This window comes from Uloborus diversus, chromosome 1, assembly GCF_026930045.1.
Source record: "Uloborus diversus isolate 005 chromosome 1, Udiv.v.3.1, whole genome shotgun sequence".
NCBI classification, from domain to species: Eukaryota; Metazoa; Arthropoda; class Arachnida; order Araneae; family Uloboridae; genus Uloborus; species Uloborus diversus.
Genome location: NC_072731.1, coordinates 118,178,631 through 118,196,825, shown reverse-complemented (window position 1 = coordinate 118,196,825; position 18,195 = coordinate 118,178,631). Strand labels below are relative to the sequence as shown.

Genomic DNA, 18,195 nt, shown 5'->3' with positions numbered 1-18,195 from the left:
GAGGTGTTGGATGTAATTACCTTATCAATAGTCAGTAACTTTTGAAATTTCTTAATTTAAGGTTCTTTACAAAAGCAATTCAGTTTTTTTTTCCAACAATAGGCAATCTTTGGAAAGAAAGATTCTTTTTCAATTCAAAATGCAGACCCCGAAGAGTTCCTACTTTTTCCTACTTTTTAGAGCTCTCTCCTTATTTTCCTATTTTTTCCTTTTTTTTTCCTACTTTTTCTTTCTTTAGTATAGCAGTTCTAATTGTGCTTTGATTCTTATTTTTATAATCCACACCGATAATCTTCTGCATGTTTCAATTTTGAAAAGCAAGAGAAAAAAGCGAATCCTGAGCATTTCATTGACTGACTGCAATAATTTCTGGAAGGAACGGCGCGGCGTCTGCGTGTTTAAAAGTTAAATTTTCGTAAGTGACTTTTTTGTCGTTGCGGCGTTTATGATCGACTTTTCTTTTTATTGCCCCAATTTCAGTCCTACTGTCTTAACGAAACAATGAAGAAATAGATACTAGCATATTCTGGTGTAATTATAAATTCTTTACCCGTCAATTAGAAGCTTTAATTAAAGTAAAAGGCCAACTGTTCAAAAAGTGCGGGAAAAGCTGAATTTCCTATTTGCCAATTTTTTGTATAGATGATTACAGTTGAAATGGACCTCTGTTTAAACAGAAAGGCAATCGGCAACGTAAAACCTTAAAAGGAACGTAAGGAAGCAATAAATGAAAAACTTGTACACTCTACATATTTTATTGATGTTAGTACAAAATGAAAGCGACAGGTAACAGAAATTCACAAAAACGGACCACTTCAAAAAAAAAAAAAAAAATTGCGGAAACTAACTTTTTTCATACATAAATATCATAATTGTTCATTCTAAATCGTAAATATAATTATAAAATTTATAAAATTTCATTTTCTTTCCTTGCAAAGAGTGATTACAAAAAAAAAAAGGTAAAACGTTCCTGATTTTTGGTGAAAAATCGGAAATTAATTTAAATGCGAGATTCGGTTTTTATTTGTTTACATTTTTAAAAGTTGGGGGATAGAGCAACAAGAAAATATGTACTGTATTTTTTTTTTAATGGGTATTTTCTACTCTGATACATCATCAATATCAAGGAAATGCTCATCATTTTTATGTGCTGCGTTTATAGCAATGAGGCATTTCAGAACATTTTAAAATTTTCTGAATTTTAAAAACTTACTCTTTTTGGGGTGCGGCAACTATACCGATGCGGTGTATCTACAGTAAGTTATTGTAGTCAAGATGCCTGATCAAAGGGGTGGGATGGGATATATGCAGACATTTGATCCCAGGTGCTCCCCCCTCGCTCTCGATTTCGTGAACAGTTTCCGAATGAATATTTTTGTTGTATGGTGAGGATTGAGAGAAACTACATGCCTTCCCTTTTATGTCCAGAGAAACGTTAGTAACTGATCTTTGTCTTTGATAAGAATGTCATGTTTACCATGCATGGATTTTTCCTTTTTTTTTCATGACAAAAATTTTGAAACAAGAAGGAAGTAAAAAATCATCAAACCAATAAAACAATATTCGTTTTTATTGCTTGATTAAAATTAAAACTGGCCTGTCATTTTGATTTTTCTCCCGGGGGTGGCTAGCGAAGGGTGCATACTGAAAGAAATTGACCCCACTGAACCGTATAAATGACGTGCATGAAACAAAAATTTATGTTGAATGCTAAAAATACATATTTCGTTATTTATTTAGTTTAGTTATTTTATTATAAATTTTATGCCCCATATTGAAGAACAAATTAATTTTAGTTCTGCATTTTCAGTCTTTTTTCTTTCGTTTCAAATTCAAACATCTGCCCCTGTTTATGCAAGAATGCATGTCAGCTGCTGATAATTTTTTAACTAAAACTAATTTAATATTTGCTTAGCTTTTTGTATCATAGTTTACGATAATAAGAGCTGAAAGTGTTAGTATTTTACAATGATAAATGGATGCTCTCGAAGGAATGCTTTTGTTTTTGACAAAACAAATCTGAAACAAATATGGTTTTATTGCACCAAAATATGAGTTTTATTATTATTTATTATTTATTTATTTATTAATTTTTTTGAGATTACTATAGTGCATTTTATTCTTTCACACTTAAACTTTTTATTACTGTATTGTTAAAAGGTGTTTCTTTGTTTGGATTTTATTTTCATATTTTTGTAATTAATATCTTTGTTTCTACCAGTTTATTTTTCATACTTATGATTGTCAGCTTGTTTCTTTCGTTTTGTTTTTGCGACTCGGTCTTTCATTAAATCCCTTTAATACTTCAAAAGAACTGTTAGTTTATTTTTGGGGCAGTTTTAAATGAAAAATACTGTTAGTTTATTTTACATTAGAAATAAATTTTCGCTAAATTTGTATTTTCTTGACGTGTGTAGTTCTATCTCTTCCTATTTTTTCCTACTTTTTTAAGTGATTTTTTCCTACTTTTCCTATTTTTTTAATTTTTGATACCTTATTTCCTATTTTTCCTCCCCAAGAAACCACTTCGGGATCTGAAAATGTATCATACACCTATTTAGCTACCTGCTGAGCTAAGTTCCTCCCCCCCCCCCCATCCAAATGTTTGTGTAAATAATGTTATTATTCAATAGATAAAAGATCGATTGTGCAGAAGGTGATAAAGGAATTGTGTCATTAAAAATCAGTATTATGGTTAATTAACAAATTATATCCACGGATTTAGCGCAGGCAGCTAATTTGCCTTTTGGTGCTTCCTTGGGTTTAAATGAATGGTCCTCCTAAGATCCGCTTTTTACTCCTAACTGGTCCTCTTTAGTCCTCTTTTTGATTGAAAATAGTCCTCTTTTTCCCTCTTCAAAAGCTAAAATATGTTGGGAGCCCTGCATTCCCTTTTAGCGATAAATTTTGTCACAGCACAACCTTCTTCCAAGCTCGGCTTGTGACCTCAACTTTGGCAGTTTAAGATTTCCCTTCCCATCATCCCTTTGTAAACAAACAAAAATTGTCATTTGGATTATTTTGAGTTCTCCAATGTACAAATGCTGGAAACTATTGACAGACATTTGGCCTATATTTCTGCTGGAAGAAACAATGATTTTTTGGAGGATTTAATCAGAATTGGACATGTAATAAGGTTAAATCAAAAAGTACTGTGTAGAAAAATCTCTAAAAAGCTATTCATTTAAGAAGTATTGCAACATGCTTACACACCTATCTTTTTGAATTACCTAAAAAACATCTATTACTTAAACTCTTAAAAGGAAGTGGTTTGGTGAAGTACTTTTTGTAGTCTATTCAGATTTTACAATAGATCTAATGTCTGTTTGGCCCACAAACTATTTTTGGATTTTTAATCTGCATTACAAACTGCCTAAAAAAATTCTGTGGTTGGGGCACTGATCATGCTTTATCCAAGGCTTACATTTGAAAGAAAATATTTTTTTTAAATAATAGTTTATGTCAGTTTATAAAATGTTTCTTCACCTGTTGAAAATCATTTATGGTTAAAAAAGCAAATGTAATTTTTGTATAGTAAGAACTCATTTTTATTATGCAGGTATGAAAAAAGTTCTCGTTTTCAACAAATGGGTTATGAAGAAGATTTCTTACGGTTTTGTCAAAGCATGCTATCTGATGTGGATAAACGAATCAGGAGAGCACGGCAGAGATTGGCACTCAGCAGCAAAGAAGCCTCTGTAATTACTTTTGTATAAAGAACCTTATTTGTCAGTTATCGATTTTAACATGCTTATTAATTATAAAATTTATTTTTAGATATCCCAACCAACCCAAGTTAAAAATAACGAAGAGAAAGTTAATGTACTTACAGAAAAAATTAATGGTTTGTTAGTCCAGGTAATTACTAAATTTTTACTACTCTTTTTTTAAAAACTTGGTTTTTAGTGTGTACAAATGTTACTCTTGAGAATTTTAATTGTTTCATTTCATATGCTTGTTTATTCATGTTCATTTAGGCATTGCAATTGTGACTTAAAATGTGACAAAAGATTCCTTGAGCCCCTAATTTATTTTATGTGATATTATATAAATTAATAAATATCTTAAACTTTATGTAGTAATTATTAGAGATACACTGAATATTTGGCTGGTATTCGGTATACTGCCTATTCGGTAGGGAAACGGAATACTTAAATATTTGGCAGACAAATAGTTTACAGAATAAAATATTCAAAAATTGGTGAACAAGCATGTAAGTTTTCTGCAATAAATGAAAATTAAAGTATAGTAGGTATCACAGTACACTAATTCGAATTGTTACATACTAAGTAATATAATCACATTCAAAGTAATTTTAATGTGTGAGAAAATACTCTTGTATTTTATTTACTATTACTAACTCATTTAAATACAGGGTTTGTAAAAAAACCGGTTTTTTTTCAAAAAGATGAAAAAAAACTTTTTTTTGGTTTAAACCAGGTTTTTTTGGTTTAAATACTATTTGCGAGAAAAACAATTAATTTTCGGAAGGTAATTAAGGTTCCATGTAATTAACAGTTATTCAATAGTCACATTATACCTAATTTCTTGATTAATTAAAGAGATTAGAACAAAATCTTGTAACTAAATTAAATAATTAAAATAGCTTTCTGCAGGGAAATATTGATTGAAATGTTTGACTTGATTAACATATTAGTATGCATAGATAGTGATGTAAAATACCTGGGTATTTATTTTTAGGGGTAAATACCCAGGATATATACCCGGGTAAATACCAAAAATGGGTATTTACCCGGGTATTTATTTCAAAAATGTATATTCAACTAATATACTTTTTTGTATGTATTCCATTATGTATATATACAGGGTGTTTTGTTTTAACCTTCAAGACCTCTATTTTTGCAACCATTAGCCCTAGATGCATACTTCCAATTGCAAAAATGTTCAAAATCAGATACAAAAATTTGAAGTGAAAATAAAAGTGCGTAAAAAAATACAAATTTTAACTTTTTACACAGGCCTCTGACTTATGTTTAGGGAAAAAATCTCCACTGAAAAACAATTCCAACAAAAAAAAGTTTGACATTAGTACGACCAATATTCACTGAGATATGAAACGCAGCGTTTTGTGACTTACACCACTTTACACTCGCCATCAGTAACATCTTTTGGGGGAAAATATAGCAGTTAATGAGTGTTTATATAAAATTATATGTGTGCAGAGTGTGGTTTTTCAAATTGTTCAAGGTTTTGCAGCGTGTTTTGCATAACGTTTGCATGAATTTTTGAATAGAAATGAAAAATGTAAATTCCTTGTGTTTTTTACTTTGCCAACCTGTCATTGTTCTGAAAGGGTAATAAGTTCTAATGTCATCTTCTGCATGGTCCCTTAAAACTTTCAAATGGAATATCTCCTTGAGTTTTGATTGCACAAATGTCAAGTTTTTTTGTGTCAGTAAGTTTTAAATGCAGATCATTTCTCTAAATGTAAGTTAGGGGACCTAGGGTTGAATAAAAAGTTAAATTTTGTAGTTTTTGACTTTTATTTTTGCTTCAAACTTTCAATATCTTTACTCCGCATCTGATTTTGAATATTTTTGCAATTGGAAGTATGCATCTAGGACTAACGGTTGCAAAAATAAAGGTTTTGCAGGTTAAAACGGAACACCCTGTATAACCAACCGTATACAAAACAATTAATTTTTCAATAAAATTTGTATTTTGATCATATATTTAAAGAATTATTGTGTGAAACAACTCGGCAATTTAATATGATATTCACATTAAATGTGTTGAATATGCCTAATCAAAGTTGATAGCCAAATTTCAGACATAAAAAGCCATTCTACAAAAAGTAAAAAGCTTAACTGTTTACAAAAAAAAAAAAAAAAAGCAAACATCTTCTCCAATTATGGCATTGAAAAGAAAGATATTTTGGTTCACGATATGTTTCTTTCATAATTTCATTAAGTCTTTCAATAAAAAGTATTATAAACTATGTAATACATATGTATGTATCAGTTTTACCAATTATTTCATATTTAGATTTAAAAAAAAAATTCTCATTCACTTTTTGCATTTTTTTGTAAAATACCCAGTTTTTGGGTATTTACCGAGGCCTTGGATAAATACCCGGGTAAATACCCAAAAAATATTTACCTACCCGCTGGGTATTTACCCGATCCACATCCACTATGCATAGACATTCTTTTTAAAACAATATGATTAAGTAACTTTTGTAAACTGCCAGACGTGGCTCCAAGGGAGGGGCAGGGGGGGCAATTGCCCCCTCGTCGGAAGCATCTTGCCCCCCCGTCGGGGAAAATTTAGTATTTCGTCGGGGAATCTATTTGCTTTGGCGTTTATCGTAAATGATATCATTTTCTCATATATGAACTCGAAAAAAAAAATTAGTAGAAAAAAGTAGAAGTATCTTATATATATATATATATATATATATATATATATATATATATAAAAGGAAGCAAAAAATCGATCCCCTTTGAGGCAAGGTTAGCCCGAGTCCGTATAACGTCGTCCAGATGGTGACAAAATATAGCTATTGCTTCGGGGGAAATGGTGTGTTTTGATCCTTGAAATTTCTGTTTGTCGATGCAGGGTGTGGATGAGCTGGTTTTGACCTCAGGGTGTCCACTTAGGCTAAAAGAGTACCATCCCCGTCCCTGCAGAATGTAGTGGTGATTACCGGTCAGACCTAAGGCGTCGTCATCGGGTTACGAGACAAATACGTACCGAATGACAATAGCCAGGACGAGACGAGGGGGGGGGGGGGGTTGTCATCGGAGAAAAAACATGCTTCGGAGATTTTTGCTTTCCTATTACATTCGCTAAACAGCTCTTCATCGGCATGTCAAGTGCGCAGACGCAGACCGCTCTCATTGATGCGATTTCAAGTACTTTATATTCACTCAGAAGAGAAGTTACAAGTAAGTTATTACTATAGTTATGTTTACAACTTTTCTGATTATTTTTGATTATTCTGCAACAAAACATATCGATGAGTAAACGATCCTTTTACCTCATACAAGGAAGTGTACTAAAGTAGATTTAATGTTTTAATTTTTTAGTGCAATGATGTCTTGTCGGCAAATGCTAAATGCAGAAAAAAATTCTTTGGACTAATATAATAAAAGCAAATAAATGTTTAACATTTTAAATACATTTTTCTCAAAAACTGATATTGATCTTGTTTGTAGACTGCATAATAGTTTTGTTGGGAAGAATGGAGAATGATTTACTAAACATTCGGGCTTGGCACAACTAAACAATCATTGGATTATTAAACGTCGGGTTGATAATGCATCGGGTTTGGGTTCTTTTTGAGAAAAATGTTTGTAGGAGGGGGAGAGGCGAACCTTTTGGAAAAGGCAAAATTAAATACATAAATAAGTCATATGTTAAGAGCAATTGAAAACATACATTTTGCTTCCAAATTTATTTTTTTTTTCAGATGTTTTGTAGTCGAAACACATGTTTCTAACTTAAAGTAAAAGCTGCGCTTAGCCCAGAGCGCTGTAATCATTTGATCGGACCAAGTCCAATTCAAAAGTCAACATTGCTCCTTCGAGATCGATCAAATCAACTTACAGACTGATACCATACTCAATCTTGCTTAAGTTTTCTTTTCTTTTTTTTTGCAAGCTATATTCCTTTTTTTTTAATATGCTTTTTTTCAAGTACTAAAATAGTGTAAAAAAGCAGTGTTGCGCAGTCGGAGTCGGACAGATTTTCGAGACAAGGAGTCTGAGTCGGCATTTGTAGGTTAAAAATCCCAAGAGTCGGAGTCATTTTCCCTCAATGCCTGTAACACTGCCAGTGATTGCGGGGTCGGAGTGAGAGTTGGAGTCGAACTGATTTTAAGGTAAAGGAGTCGGAGTTGAATTGTTTGTCAGTGAATTAGAGGGGTGATTAAAAACTAACTGTATCGAAAGCCAATGTGAGCACGAAGCAATGCGTTGTCTTTTCGTTTCCCGCGCTGTTTCTCTCTGTCGACTGCTGTCATTGGTTTTTCGAATCAAAAACAATTTTTACTGTGTATTATCTTAATTTTTGAAAGAGTTTATAACTTAAAAAAATTTTTGTTTGCCTATTTCTGTCCTGATATTTTTGTAGTTCCAACTACATCTTATAAGGCTTAAAAATGTGGAATTTTATATCTATTTTTCAAAATTTCCTCCGGGGAGGAAATCCCCGGATCCCCTACAATTGAGAATATTTTGTACTCCACTTAAAGCGGAGTCATGTGTGACTTTCTTGATAACATTTCCCCTCTTAAGGTCAATCCAACACAGGACATCAGGGAAAACACATTAAAACACGATCATCAAAATTAAAGTATTGCTGTATGTATCAGATGAAAGAGACAGACATAGTAAAAAAGAAAAAAAATGCCTCTCTTACACCACCGAGAGAAACGTTGTTAAAACTGCAAAAGGGGCCCCATAACTAAAATAGCTTAGGGCCCCGTTAAGTCTAAATCCGGCCCTGAGTTGGAGTCGGCCATTTTCCCTCCGACTCCGTAGATCTGCAAAAATGGTCTATGTAGATAAATTTTGGGGTAAGACTTTGAATTTACATTTTCCCCCCTTAGTCTGGGAAGTGAATTAAAACTTAAAATTTGAAATAATGACCTATTTCAACTGGCATGTTCAATAAAAAGTTTGAAACTAATGGTTATGCATTTTCTAATTATGAATGCTTCAAAAACTTTGAAAAATAAACAAGTTAGGTATATAGTTAATTTAAAAAAAAGAAAAACCTTACACAAAAGAAACTAGTGCAATTAATGTTAATCACTTTGATACTTAATAAGTTTGTTTATGGCATAATATCGTCGGCACTATGCTGAACTACCGAATGTGAAAATTGGCTCTTTTCAGGAGAGCCGAAACAATATTTTTGTCCACCAGACGCTTTAGTTATTTTTAATGTTTTGATTTTTATAAATAACATTAAGTGTAAATCTTATTGTTTGAAGTACAGTAAACTCTCGATTATCCACGAGCGGATTATCCGCGAAAGTCTCGGAAAAAAAAATAGTTGAAAAATTTTGTTCTTCAAAAACGTTCCCACAGTGCTCCTTCTCAAAAAACGTGAAAGTCGGTATGCACGTGCCTCAAGGGAAAGCGTTCAGCTGATTTCGGTAAAACACATGTGTTTACTGAAGACCCCTAGTTTATCCCCTAAGGAGCGTACGACATTATCCACATCTGTTCCGATTGAGAACTCTCTGACAGGGGTGGTCTTTTTTGTTGTGGTCACTGTTATCACTTCTGGGCTGTTGAATGTTTTAGGTTGACGGAAAGTTCCTACTCATGATTTAAATTTTAGTTCTGTAGAGCTTGAAATACAAATATTTTTTAATGTTGCCGCATCTCTTTTAAACGTTTCACGTTTTATTTACAATACAACCATTCGCAAGCAAAAGATAATTTCCGTCTTCTTTATCACTGGTTTTACACCTTTTTCGCATTATCCGCGACTTTCGTTATCCGCGGTACTTGGGCCACTAATTCCGCGGATAATGGGCAGTGTACAGTAGTAATAGCCCTTTTTGAGTACTACGGCAAACCATTGAATTTGAAAAACGAGATTCGCGATTTTTCACCTTTGTTTGTACCGAGTTTAGCATAGTGCCGATCATATTATCAAGTTTCGTTTTTTTTTTTTGGATTACACAAAACACACACACACACACATTACTTTTGTTTAGTACATTTCAAAAACTTAGAACCAACGGAGAGGAGTTGAAGTCGGATTGATTTTGAGGTAAAGAAGTCGGAGTCAGTAGTCGAAGGTTTAAAAATTCAACAGTCGGAGTTGATCATTTTCCCTTAAAATCTGCAACCATGCCAGTTCTTGTGGAATCAGAGTCGAAGGCTCTTTCCCGAAGTCGGAGTCGGTCATTTTTCTTCCGACTCCGTAGTCTTGCTTAGAACTGCTGGTGTGACTATTCATTTCAATAATTTAAATCTCGCTCACTACATTTTAACTTTTATTTTCTATTTCAAACATGCTTAGACGGCCCACACATTTTCCTCCAAATAGCTGTGATTTGTACGATGATATTTAAAAATCTAGGAATGAAATATGTTTGCGGCCCCTATGAAACTATCATGATTATTTATCTGATTAGCCCGGTTGCCCGCCGGCTCCATCCACCACCAGCTAGGCCTAATCGATGTAGACCTTTTATTACCATACAAATTAATTAAAAATCGTAAAAATTTGCACCTTTTCCAATTTTTTTAGCGCAAAATTTTTACCCATTTCCAGTTTCTATTTGTTATCAAATAAAATACTTGTAATGGGTTTTAGCAAAATAGGCTCTTCAAAAGATTTTCAATTTTTTCTCTTGATTCTGCTTTTGCGCTAGCAAAACTTAGTAGTTGTAATCGTTTTCCCTTTTCCATGCTTTCCCAAGTTATCCCGGAAAAATAACATAATGAAAGAAAATATAAATAAATTTAATTTTATACATGTTCTGACTCGCGAGGTTCATCTAAATATAAAGCTAGGTATCGGGCTCAAGTTTCTTTTGAATTTTTTAACTTAATATTAGTTGCTCTTCTTTTGTTTGCTTAAGATGTGGGTCTCTCTGCTCCTCAATAAATATTTTGAGCTAGTTGATGAGCACCGCTATAACCTTGAGCCCTGGAGTTTCCCTCCGTAAATTTGTGTGTTTATAAGGTTTGATTACGGAAGGGGGGGGGGGAACCCTCCCCCTTCCGTAATCAAACAGGGGTCCGTTAGGAAACATGACCTAAAATTGTGTTTTCGATACTTTAATTTTAAAACTTTTTCGGGGGTGCACCTCGACTCTCACTCCCTATAAAATACCATTACAGATCGACTAAAAGTTCGCTTATTCGACTTCAATTTCTTAAAATTCTTTGGGGGTGAGCACCCAAATCCTTCTCTCCATGAAATTACCGAAGATCATCTAAAATTGCGTTTTCAGAGCTACAATTTCGAAAAATTTCTGGGGGAGAACCCCCGGACCCCCCTAATTTCTACAAGCACAACTAAATTCCTGTTGTTAAGTTTCTTTCTCTGCATAAAATTCTGTTGAGCACGCATTTATAATGATTTTACATCATAGTCAGACTTTTCGTCAATTCCTGATTCTCAGACAGTTCTAGTTTATTGATCTCGCGGTGACCCTGCTCACAAAAGCCTAGTTTCATGTTTTTCATTTTAAATTTGATTTTTTTCCCTACATATTTCATTTTATCTATTTTAAATTTTTTATTTTTTGCCTTTAATTTTTATAGGGAATTCGTGTTCTTAGAAGCAAAGAATGATTAGTTTCTTTATCACTTGAATTGGAGGGGGGCAGAGCCTGATTACCGCAGGGGCATGTGGGGCATAGGCCCTTCCTCTTAGATTTCAGGGGGGCTAAAATCCCCTTAATTTATCATGTTAATTAAAAATAAATAATGATTTCACTCAGAATCTAGAGTACAATGATATCATTGATAGTTTTGCAAATGCCAAAACAAGGAAAAAATCTATTTGTTGTTAAAAATTCGCCTTAAAAGTGTGATCTCTTTGCAAATCGGAAAACCACTCCAAATTCAGTCTGTATTTACTATTAAAAGTTATATGATAGATCATTTTGGTATTTACAGTTTACTGCAAAGTTTAACCACATTTATATGTTTATCGTATACTACTATATCTCTTCTACTTTTTAAATGTATACATTACATTGTGATATGAGGTACCACTAAATTTAGTACGGTTGTGTAAAAACGCAAGTATCGAAATATTTTATTGCTTCAACATATAAAAAAAAACTGAAATGGGAGGGGGGCACAAAATGAATTTCCTGAACTAGAAATGCGCCCCATGTCCAATGTCAGGATGATCAGGCTCTGGGGGGGGGGGAATCTTGCAAAGTGAAATTTGGCTATGCCCCCCTGTCGGGCAAGTTTGCCACCCTGTCGGGGATTTCCTAGCGCCACCACTGTAAACTGCACAGGTTAGCTAAAGCAAAGCAAATACCAAAATCCCAATTCCAGTGAATAAAAGGGGGGGGGGGGGGGGACTAAGAATCATCTGCACCCAATAGTCATAAAGCAGCATAGGTGTATAGCCAATCAAAATCTTTTGAGCACACAGAATCCAAAAAAAAAAACCACACCAATGGAGAGTGTAGTTTATATATGAAGATTTATATATTTCTCAATCAATTTTTACACATACATTTGCATTTTGTTCTGGGAATTTAAAAATTTGTCTTTTAATCTTCCTACATTATAATATAAGGAACTATTATATATCATAATATGAACTATAAACATTTTTTTTTAATTTGATTCAAAAAATATTATTTGTGTTCACCTGCAGAACAAATCTTAATTTTTAGGTGCAAACAATTAAGTTAGACTGTTGATTACCTTACAAGTCAAAGTTAAAATTTCAGGAAAGTGCATATAAATGGGCAAAAATGTCACACCCCTGCAACAGGAGTGAACAATATAATGGATTGCATCTACAATAAAAGATTCAATCCTTAGTAAATCTTAACTAATCATGCAAATTAAGCATAATGATGGAAATTGACTGAAATCTGCTTTAGGGCACATATATGAAATAAAAAATATATTAATATTTTTTTTCGATTAAAGCTTGTAATACATTTTAAAGACACAACTTTGCAATTTTAGTATTTATCTCTGCAACTTAGCTAGGAACTTAGCATAAATGGAATTTTACATTTTTCAATATGTGTAGGGAAATCAATGTAAACCTGTAAAATGGATTTTTTTGGCTTTTTTTTTTTTTTGAAAAAACCCATTTTAAAAAAAACCGCATGTTTTTTTAAAAAAAACAATTGGTTAAAACCATGGTTTAAACCAAACGACCCAGTTTAAATATGAAACAGAAACTAGGAGAAAAGGACTCTCATAGCTTTTAAGTGTTCATAAATGTGTGAAATTAACTAGCTGCTATTTTTTAAAGAAAAAGTGCAGCAAAAAAAAACATATGTATACATCATACCCAGTGCCAGAAACGTCACATAGCAACATACATTGTTGCAGACAATGAAACCTTATCCTGGAGAACAGTTCTGTCTGCGTTAAAAGAAAAAATTTGTAGACATTCAGACATTTGCATGAACTGCTGAGGCAGGGAGAGAATGATCATGATGCAGAAAGAGAAGGATCATGTGGTGCTGCCCTAACATATTTCTGTGTAAAAAAAAAAAAGTCGACTCATTTTTGTGATGCAAGCGATAAGTATAGCAGTGGTGTTGTTATAAAGTTCTCTGAAAATGAATTGTAAGGACTTTTACTTTCTGCTAATGACTTTTAAAAAAAAAGCATTTATCAGCAAATTGAAATGTAATAGCTTCAAATAGGGTTACCAGCTTTAAAATTATTGCCATTTAGTGTCTGGTGTTAAACCTTTAACTCATCTTCTTTTTTTTTTTTTTTTTCACGACTTCGGATTTTGGGTGAATATGTCAGTGATATAAATAATATTCATCATGCAGACCTGTTAAATGGTAATTTTAAAATTATTTTACTTTATTAAACTTTTTTAGTACTGTTTTTATACTTTTAATGCTTTCATTTTGAAAAATGCAATCTGATAGCATCCCATATGAAAATAAAACTTTTTCTCTTTTTTCAAGCTAACTTCGCTTTATATGTAGACAAATAAATGAAAAGTCTATTGAAACCATCATTTCAAGATTTTAAAAAGAAATTTTGTTTTTGTTTACAAGTCAAAAATTTAAATGCTGAATAGATGTTTAATTTTAGTTTTGCTACAGCTGTGTCGATAGATATTAATGATATGTTTATCTAGGCTTCTAAAATGCAATTCTAAAAAAAAATTTAAAAAATTAATTCTTTTATGAGCCGTTTTTATACTTTTGGAGTCTTCACTTTGAGAATTGCAATCTCTTTGTAGCCGCTTTGAGAATTGGATTTTTCGAATTTTTGATGTTTAGTTTATTACTGTAAAAAGCAAATTGGTATATCCTTATTCAAAGTAAATAAAATATGAGGATATTACATGCTGTGTGTGTTTTAAGGTAGTTTCTTAAAATTGTTTATACTCCTTTGAGTTTCTTCTGGACTCCTTTCAATTTTTTGGCTGATGTATGTAAGCCCTGCAGCTATTATATTTTATAGAGACAAAAAAATAATCATTTATTAAATCTTAAGTAGTATATTTCTTAATTTTGTCAACTTTTATAGGTTGAAAATTTAGGATGTGAAGGAAAAGTTGAGGAAGCTCAAGGGATCATGAAATTATGTGAGCAACTTAAAGAAGAACGAGAAACTCTTCGCAAAGCTTCAGAAGCTAATCACTGGTTTCAAGTAAGAATAATTGTTTTCAAAAAATCTTTTCATAGGGACATGTTTATTGCAGGATTGGGTTTTGGACTGTCCGAAACTGGTTTAGGACAGGACAGGTGGTTTTTACTGTCTAAAACTGTCCAAAAGTGTCTGAAACTGTCTTAAACTGTCCAAAAGTATGCTAAAGCTAAAGGGGGGTAATCAAATCAATTCGTATTTATTGCAATGTTATTAATGCACAAATATAGATGTGAATGAGGTTTTATTAATGAGTATTTGATAATATTTTTCTCAAATATTCATTTAAAAAATATTTTACTGAAAAAAATTGGCAATAACTCTATTACATAAAAACTTCCTTATGTAACAGGTGGTAGAGTTATGAAAGGAAATTCACAACACTACCAAGACAACTAATTTCAGTTCCATTCATAACTGAAAGGAATGTTATTAAATGAGCTATATTTAGGTGGGGGGGGGAGTTAATTTTTTAATAGTTTTTGCTAATAAGTTTTACATGATGTTTTAATGAAAATTATTTTTTGAATTATAAATTAAAGAACAAGAAATTGATGATTAAACACTTATATTTTAAAACTTGTGTTATTCTTTTTTTAGTTCATATTTTTAATGTAATACATTCTGTAACTACAAAATGCTGTAATTTATTTCATTTAAGTCAATTATTGCAGTATATTTTGAACACTTTCTTTTGCACACATGCATAAATGTCAAAAAATTTGTTTTATTAAAAAAATAATAAAAAAAACATGCATACATATTGAAATGTTTAATGAAAAATTTAATTTCTATGTAACTAGATTAAAATCAGATGTATAAATAAGTTACATATATATATTTATGCTTGAATGTTCACATTGAATAAATGTATTAAATAGTTAAGAAAAACATAATTTTGGCACATTTTGTTCTGTTTTTGACATTTTCTCACAAAATATAGTTTCTTAAAAAATAGTTTTGGACACAAGGGTTTTAAAAAAGATGGTAAAAACTTTGCCAACCTTGCTGTTATTTGCATACATGCATAAATATAGGGATTTTTTTTAACTATTATCAATAAATAAATAAAATAAATAACCTCATGCATAAAAGTTTAAATTTTAATCAAGAATTCAACTACTATGTAACTAGATTAAAATCAGCTGCTTAAACAAGTTGAATCTTCACATTGAATAAATGTTCAGATAAAAACCAGGGTTTTTACCGTAGTGTCCAAAACCTTGCCAACCCCTTTATTATGATTAGATTGCATGTAAGCATTGACAATGTCATGCTTGTTAACATAACATTTCTCTAGAAATGCAGTGAATAACAAATAAATTTTTAATTTTTAGACTGCTGAAATTGCTGCTGCTCAAGAAAAGCAAATGGAAGTTTGTGAAGTTTGTGGTGCTTTTCTTATCGTTGGAGATGCTCAACAACGAGTAGATGATCATTTAATGGGGAAACAACACGTTGGATATGCTAAATTAAAAGAAGCAGTTGATGAAATTCTGGTCAGTTTCAATAAAAATTATTATTCTGAGTTTAAAAATATCATCATGATATTTTCTAAAACATCAAATATCCAAGTTTTTGATACATTTCACATACAGTAGAGTCTCAAAAATCCGAGTCTCACAAGTTCGAGGTTCCGCTTAATCTGAGGTGCTTCATTAATATTTTAAGTTATATATTTTAGTAGCTCAAAATTTGATTTTCATTAAAATCAGAAATCTTTTACTGCTGCAAATTTTGTTGACTATATATAGTAAATAATAAAAACACACCAAAAGGTTCGTTATGTTTTGGTTGCATTGTACACATAAATCCACACGGATATCGAAAAAATTAAGTTAACATTCGTTTAGACGCATTTAAAAGAAAATTTTTGTTAAAGATTGAGTGATGAATTTCCGTGAAAACTATAGATCCTTGTCTTATGCAACAAAGTAAAAATTACCCCTCCTTATGTCTTCCGAGTAGTGTAAATTTTAAATTTGGAAGAATTTTTCAGGATATTCCGAGTTTTCAGTAATCCCAGATCAGGTGAGCCCCAATTACCTCAGATTCTCGAGACTCCACTGTGTTTTCAACTTACACAAACTAAGTTCTTTAAATAGGGTCTTTGGGGAAAAGTGGTCATACGTCAAATAAATAGCTATAGCTTGGAAATAAATGTTAGAATGAATGTGAAAAAATTTTTTTAGGGTAGTGCAGTTAGAAACTGCATTTTGAATACAAAATTTTACAACCGGCAAAATCTTATTTGGTAAAAAAAATATTTTGTGTGAATATGTAAAATTTTAAGATCTAAATACCTCTTTTAACTTCCCTGGGAAATTTTGTTTTGTTGATTGACTGCGCAGGAAGCATCCTAATGTCTTAAGAACTCTTACTCATTAGCAGTTAGCTGAATCTATTTTGGATAATTTTTTAGAACAATTTAAGTAAGATGGGGTAAAGTGGTCATAATATTAGGCTTAACGAATATTGTTCTTCTAAAGTCGCTTAATCTTAAAATATAAGACAAACATAAATTAAATGTTAATTTCACTTAATATGTATTGTTTTTACAGTAAACAGGCTTAAATATACGAGTAAATGCGTATGCATACGCATGTGGGTCATTTTTCAAAAAGCATAACTTTTATGTCACACACCTTTTACAGTAAAATCTTTAAAGAACAATTCATTTAACAATGCTTTTTAATTTCATCAAAAATATATTTATTTAAACCTGCCAACATTTTTTTAAAAATAATTTATATTTTAATCTATTTTTGGTTCACAGCATGTGAATTCTCATCTCCGTGGCATGTCATACACCTTGTGTGACTGTTTATGCTTATTATGTTATTTACTTAATAACTTGTTTAATTAAAAGTGTATACTTATTTATTTATTATTCCTTTCACAAGTGCCTCCAACAGTGGTGTTCCCATAGGGTATACTCCACATATGCCGTATACTCTCAAATATTTTTTAGACATATAGCACCTTCAAACTTCAAAAAATTTCATATTATGACACATTATACAAATACAAATACAATGATCAGCAACAGGCTCTTGGCCCAGCTAGGCTGATCCTAGTCAATTTATTAGTCCCCAATGAATAACTTAAAGCTATCCACCCCCTTGCTCATTACCCCCTCTTCCGGTAAGCTGTTCCAAGTGCCCACAACCCTACAAAAGTAGTAGTTTTTCCTTATTTCCAGGTTAGCCTGAGATTTGAATAGCTTAAAACAATGACCCCTCGTCCTGCTTTCAGTGCAAAAATTTAATCCATTAACATCATTCATTTTGATAAATTTAAACAACTGAATCATGTCCCCTCTGATCCTCCTTTGCTCCAGGCTACACATATTAAGCCTATTAAGTCTGGTATCATAATCTAAATCTGAAAGTCCCCTTACTAGTCTAGTTACCCTTCTTTGAACCCTTTCCAATACACAAATATCTTTCCTCAGATAAGGCGACCAAAACTGCACACCATACTCCAAATGGGGTCTTACTAAACTTCTATGTAAAGGCAGAAGAACCTTAGATTTGTTTGAAACAGATCTATTGATAAATCCAAGCATTCTGTTGACTTTGTTACTTGCAATGATACACTGTTGACTAAACTTGAAGTCCTGATTTATTAAGATAATCAGATCAATAACATTTTCTGCCTGACTAATGATTGAACCCTTTAAACGATAACTTGTACGCTTATTTCCATGGCCTAAGTGCAGCACTTGACATTTCTCTACATTAACTGCCATACCCCACTTATCCGCCCACTTAATAATATAATGTAAATCCTCTTGAAGCTGTTTTACCTGTTCTTCATTTTCTACAATCCCCATAACTTTGACATCATCAGCAAAACAATTAATGTTCCCAGAAATATT

General features: G+C 32.0%; 1 protein-coding gene across 2 annotated transcripts in view; it reads left to right on the top strand.

Annotated features, from left to right (window-relative positions):
• LOC129231685 (luc7-like protein 3) overlaps positions 1–18,195 on the top strand; it is an 81,920-nt gene that overhangs the window by 36,058 nt on the left and 27,667 nt on the right. For both annotated transcript variants that reach the window (XM_054866056.1, XM_054866049.1), the window contains exons 3-6: positions 3,560–3,698; positions 3,778–3,858; positions 14,196–14,318; positions 15,653–15,814. In XM_054866056.1, the coding sequence (XP_054722031.1) occupies positions 3,560–3,698; positions 3,778–3,858; positions 14,196–14,318; positions 15,653–15,814 (505 nt within the window). The remainder of the gene's footprint in view (positions 1–3,559; positions 3,699–3,777; positions 3,859–14,195; positions 14,319–15,652; positions 15,815–18,195) is intronic.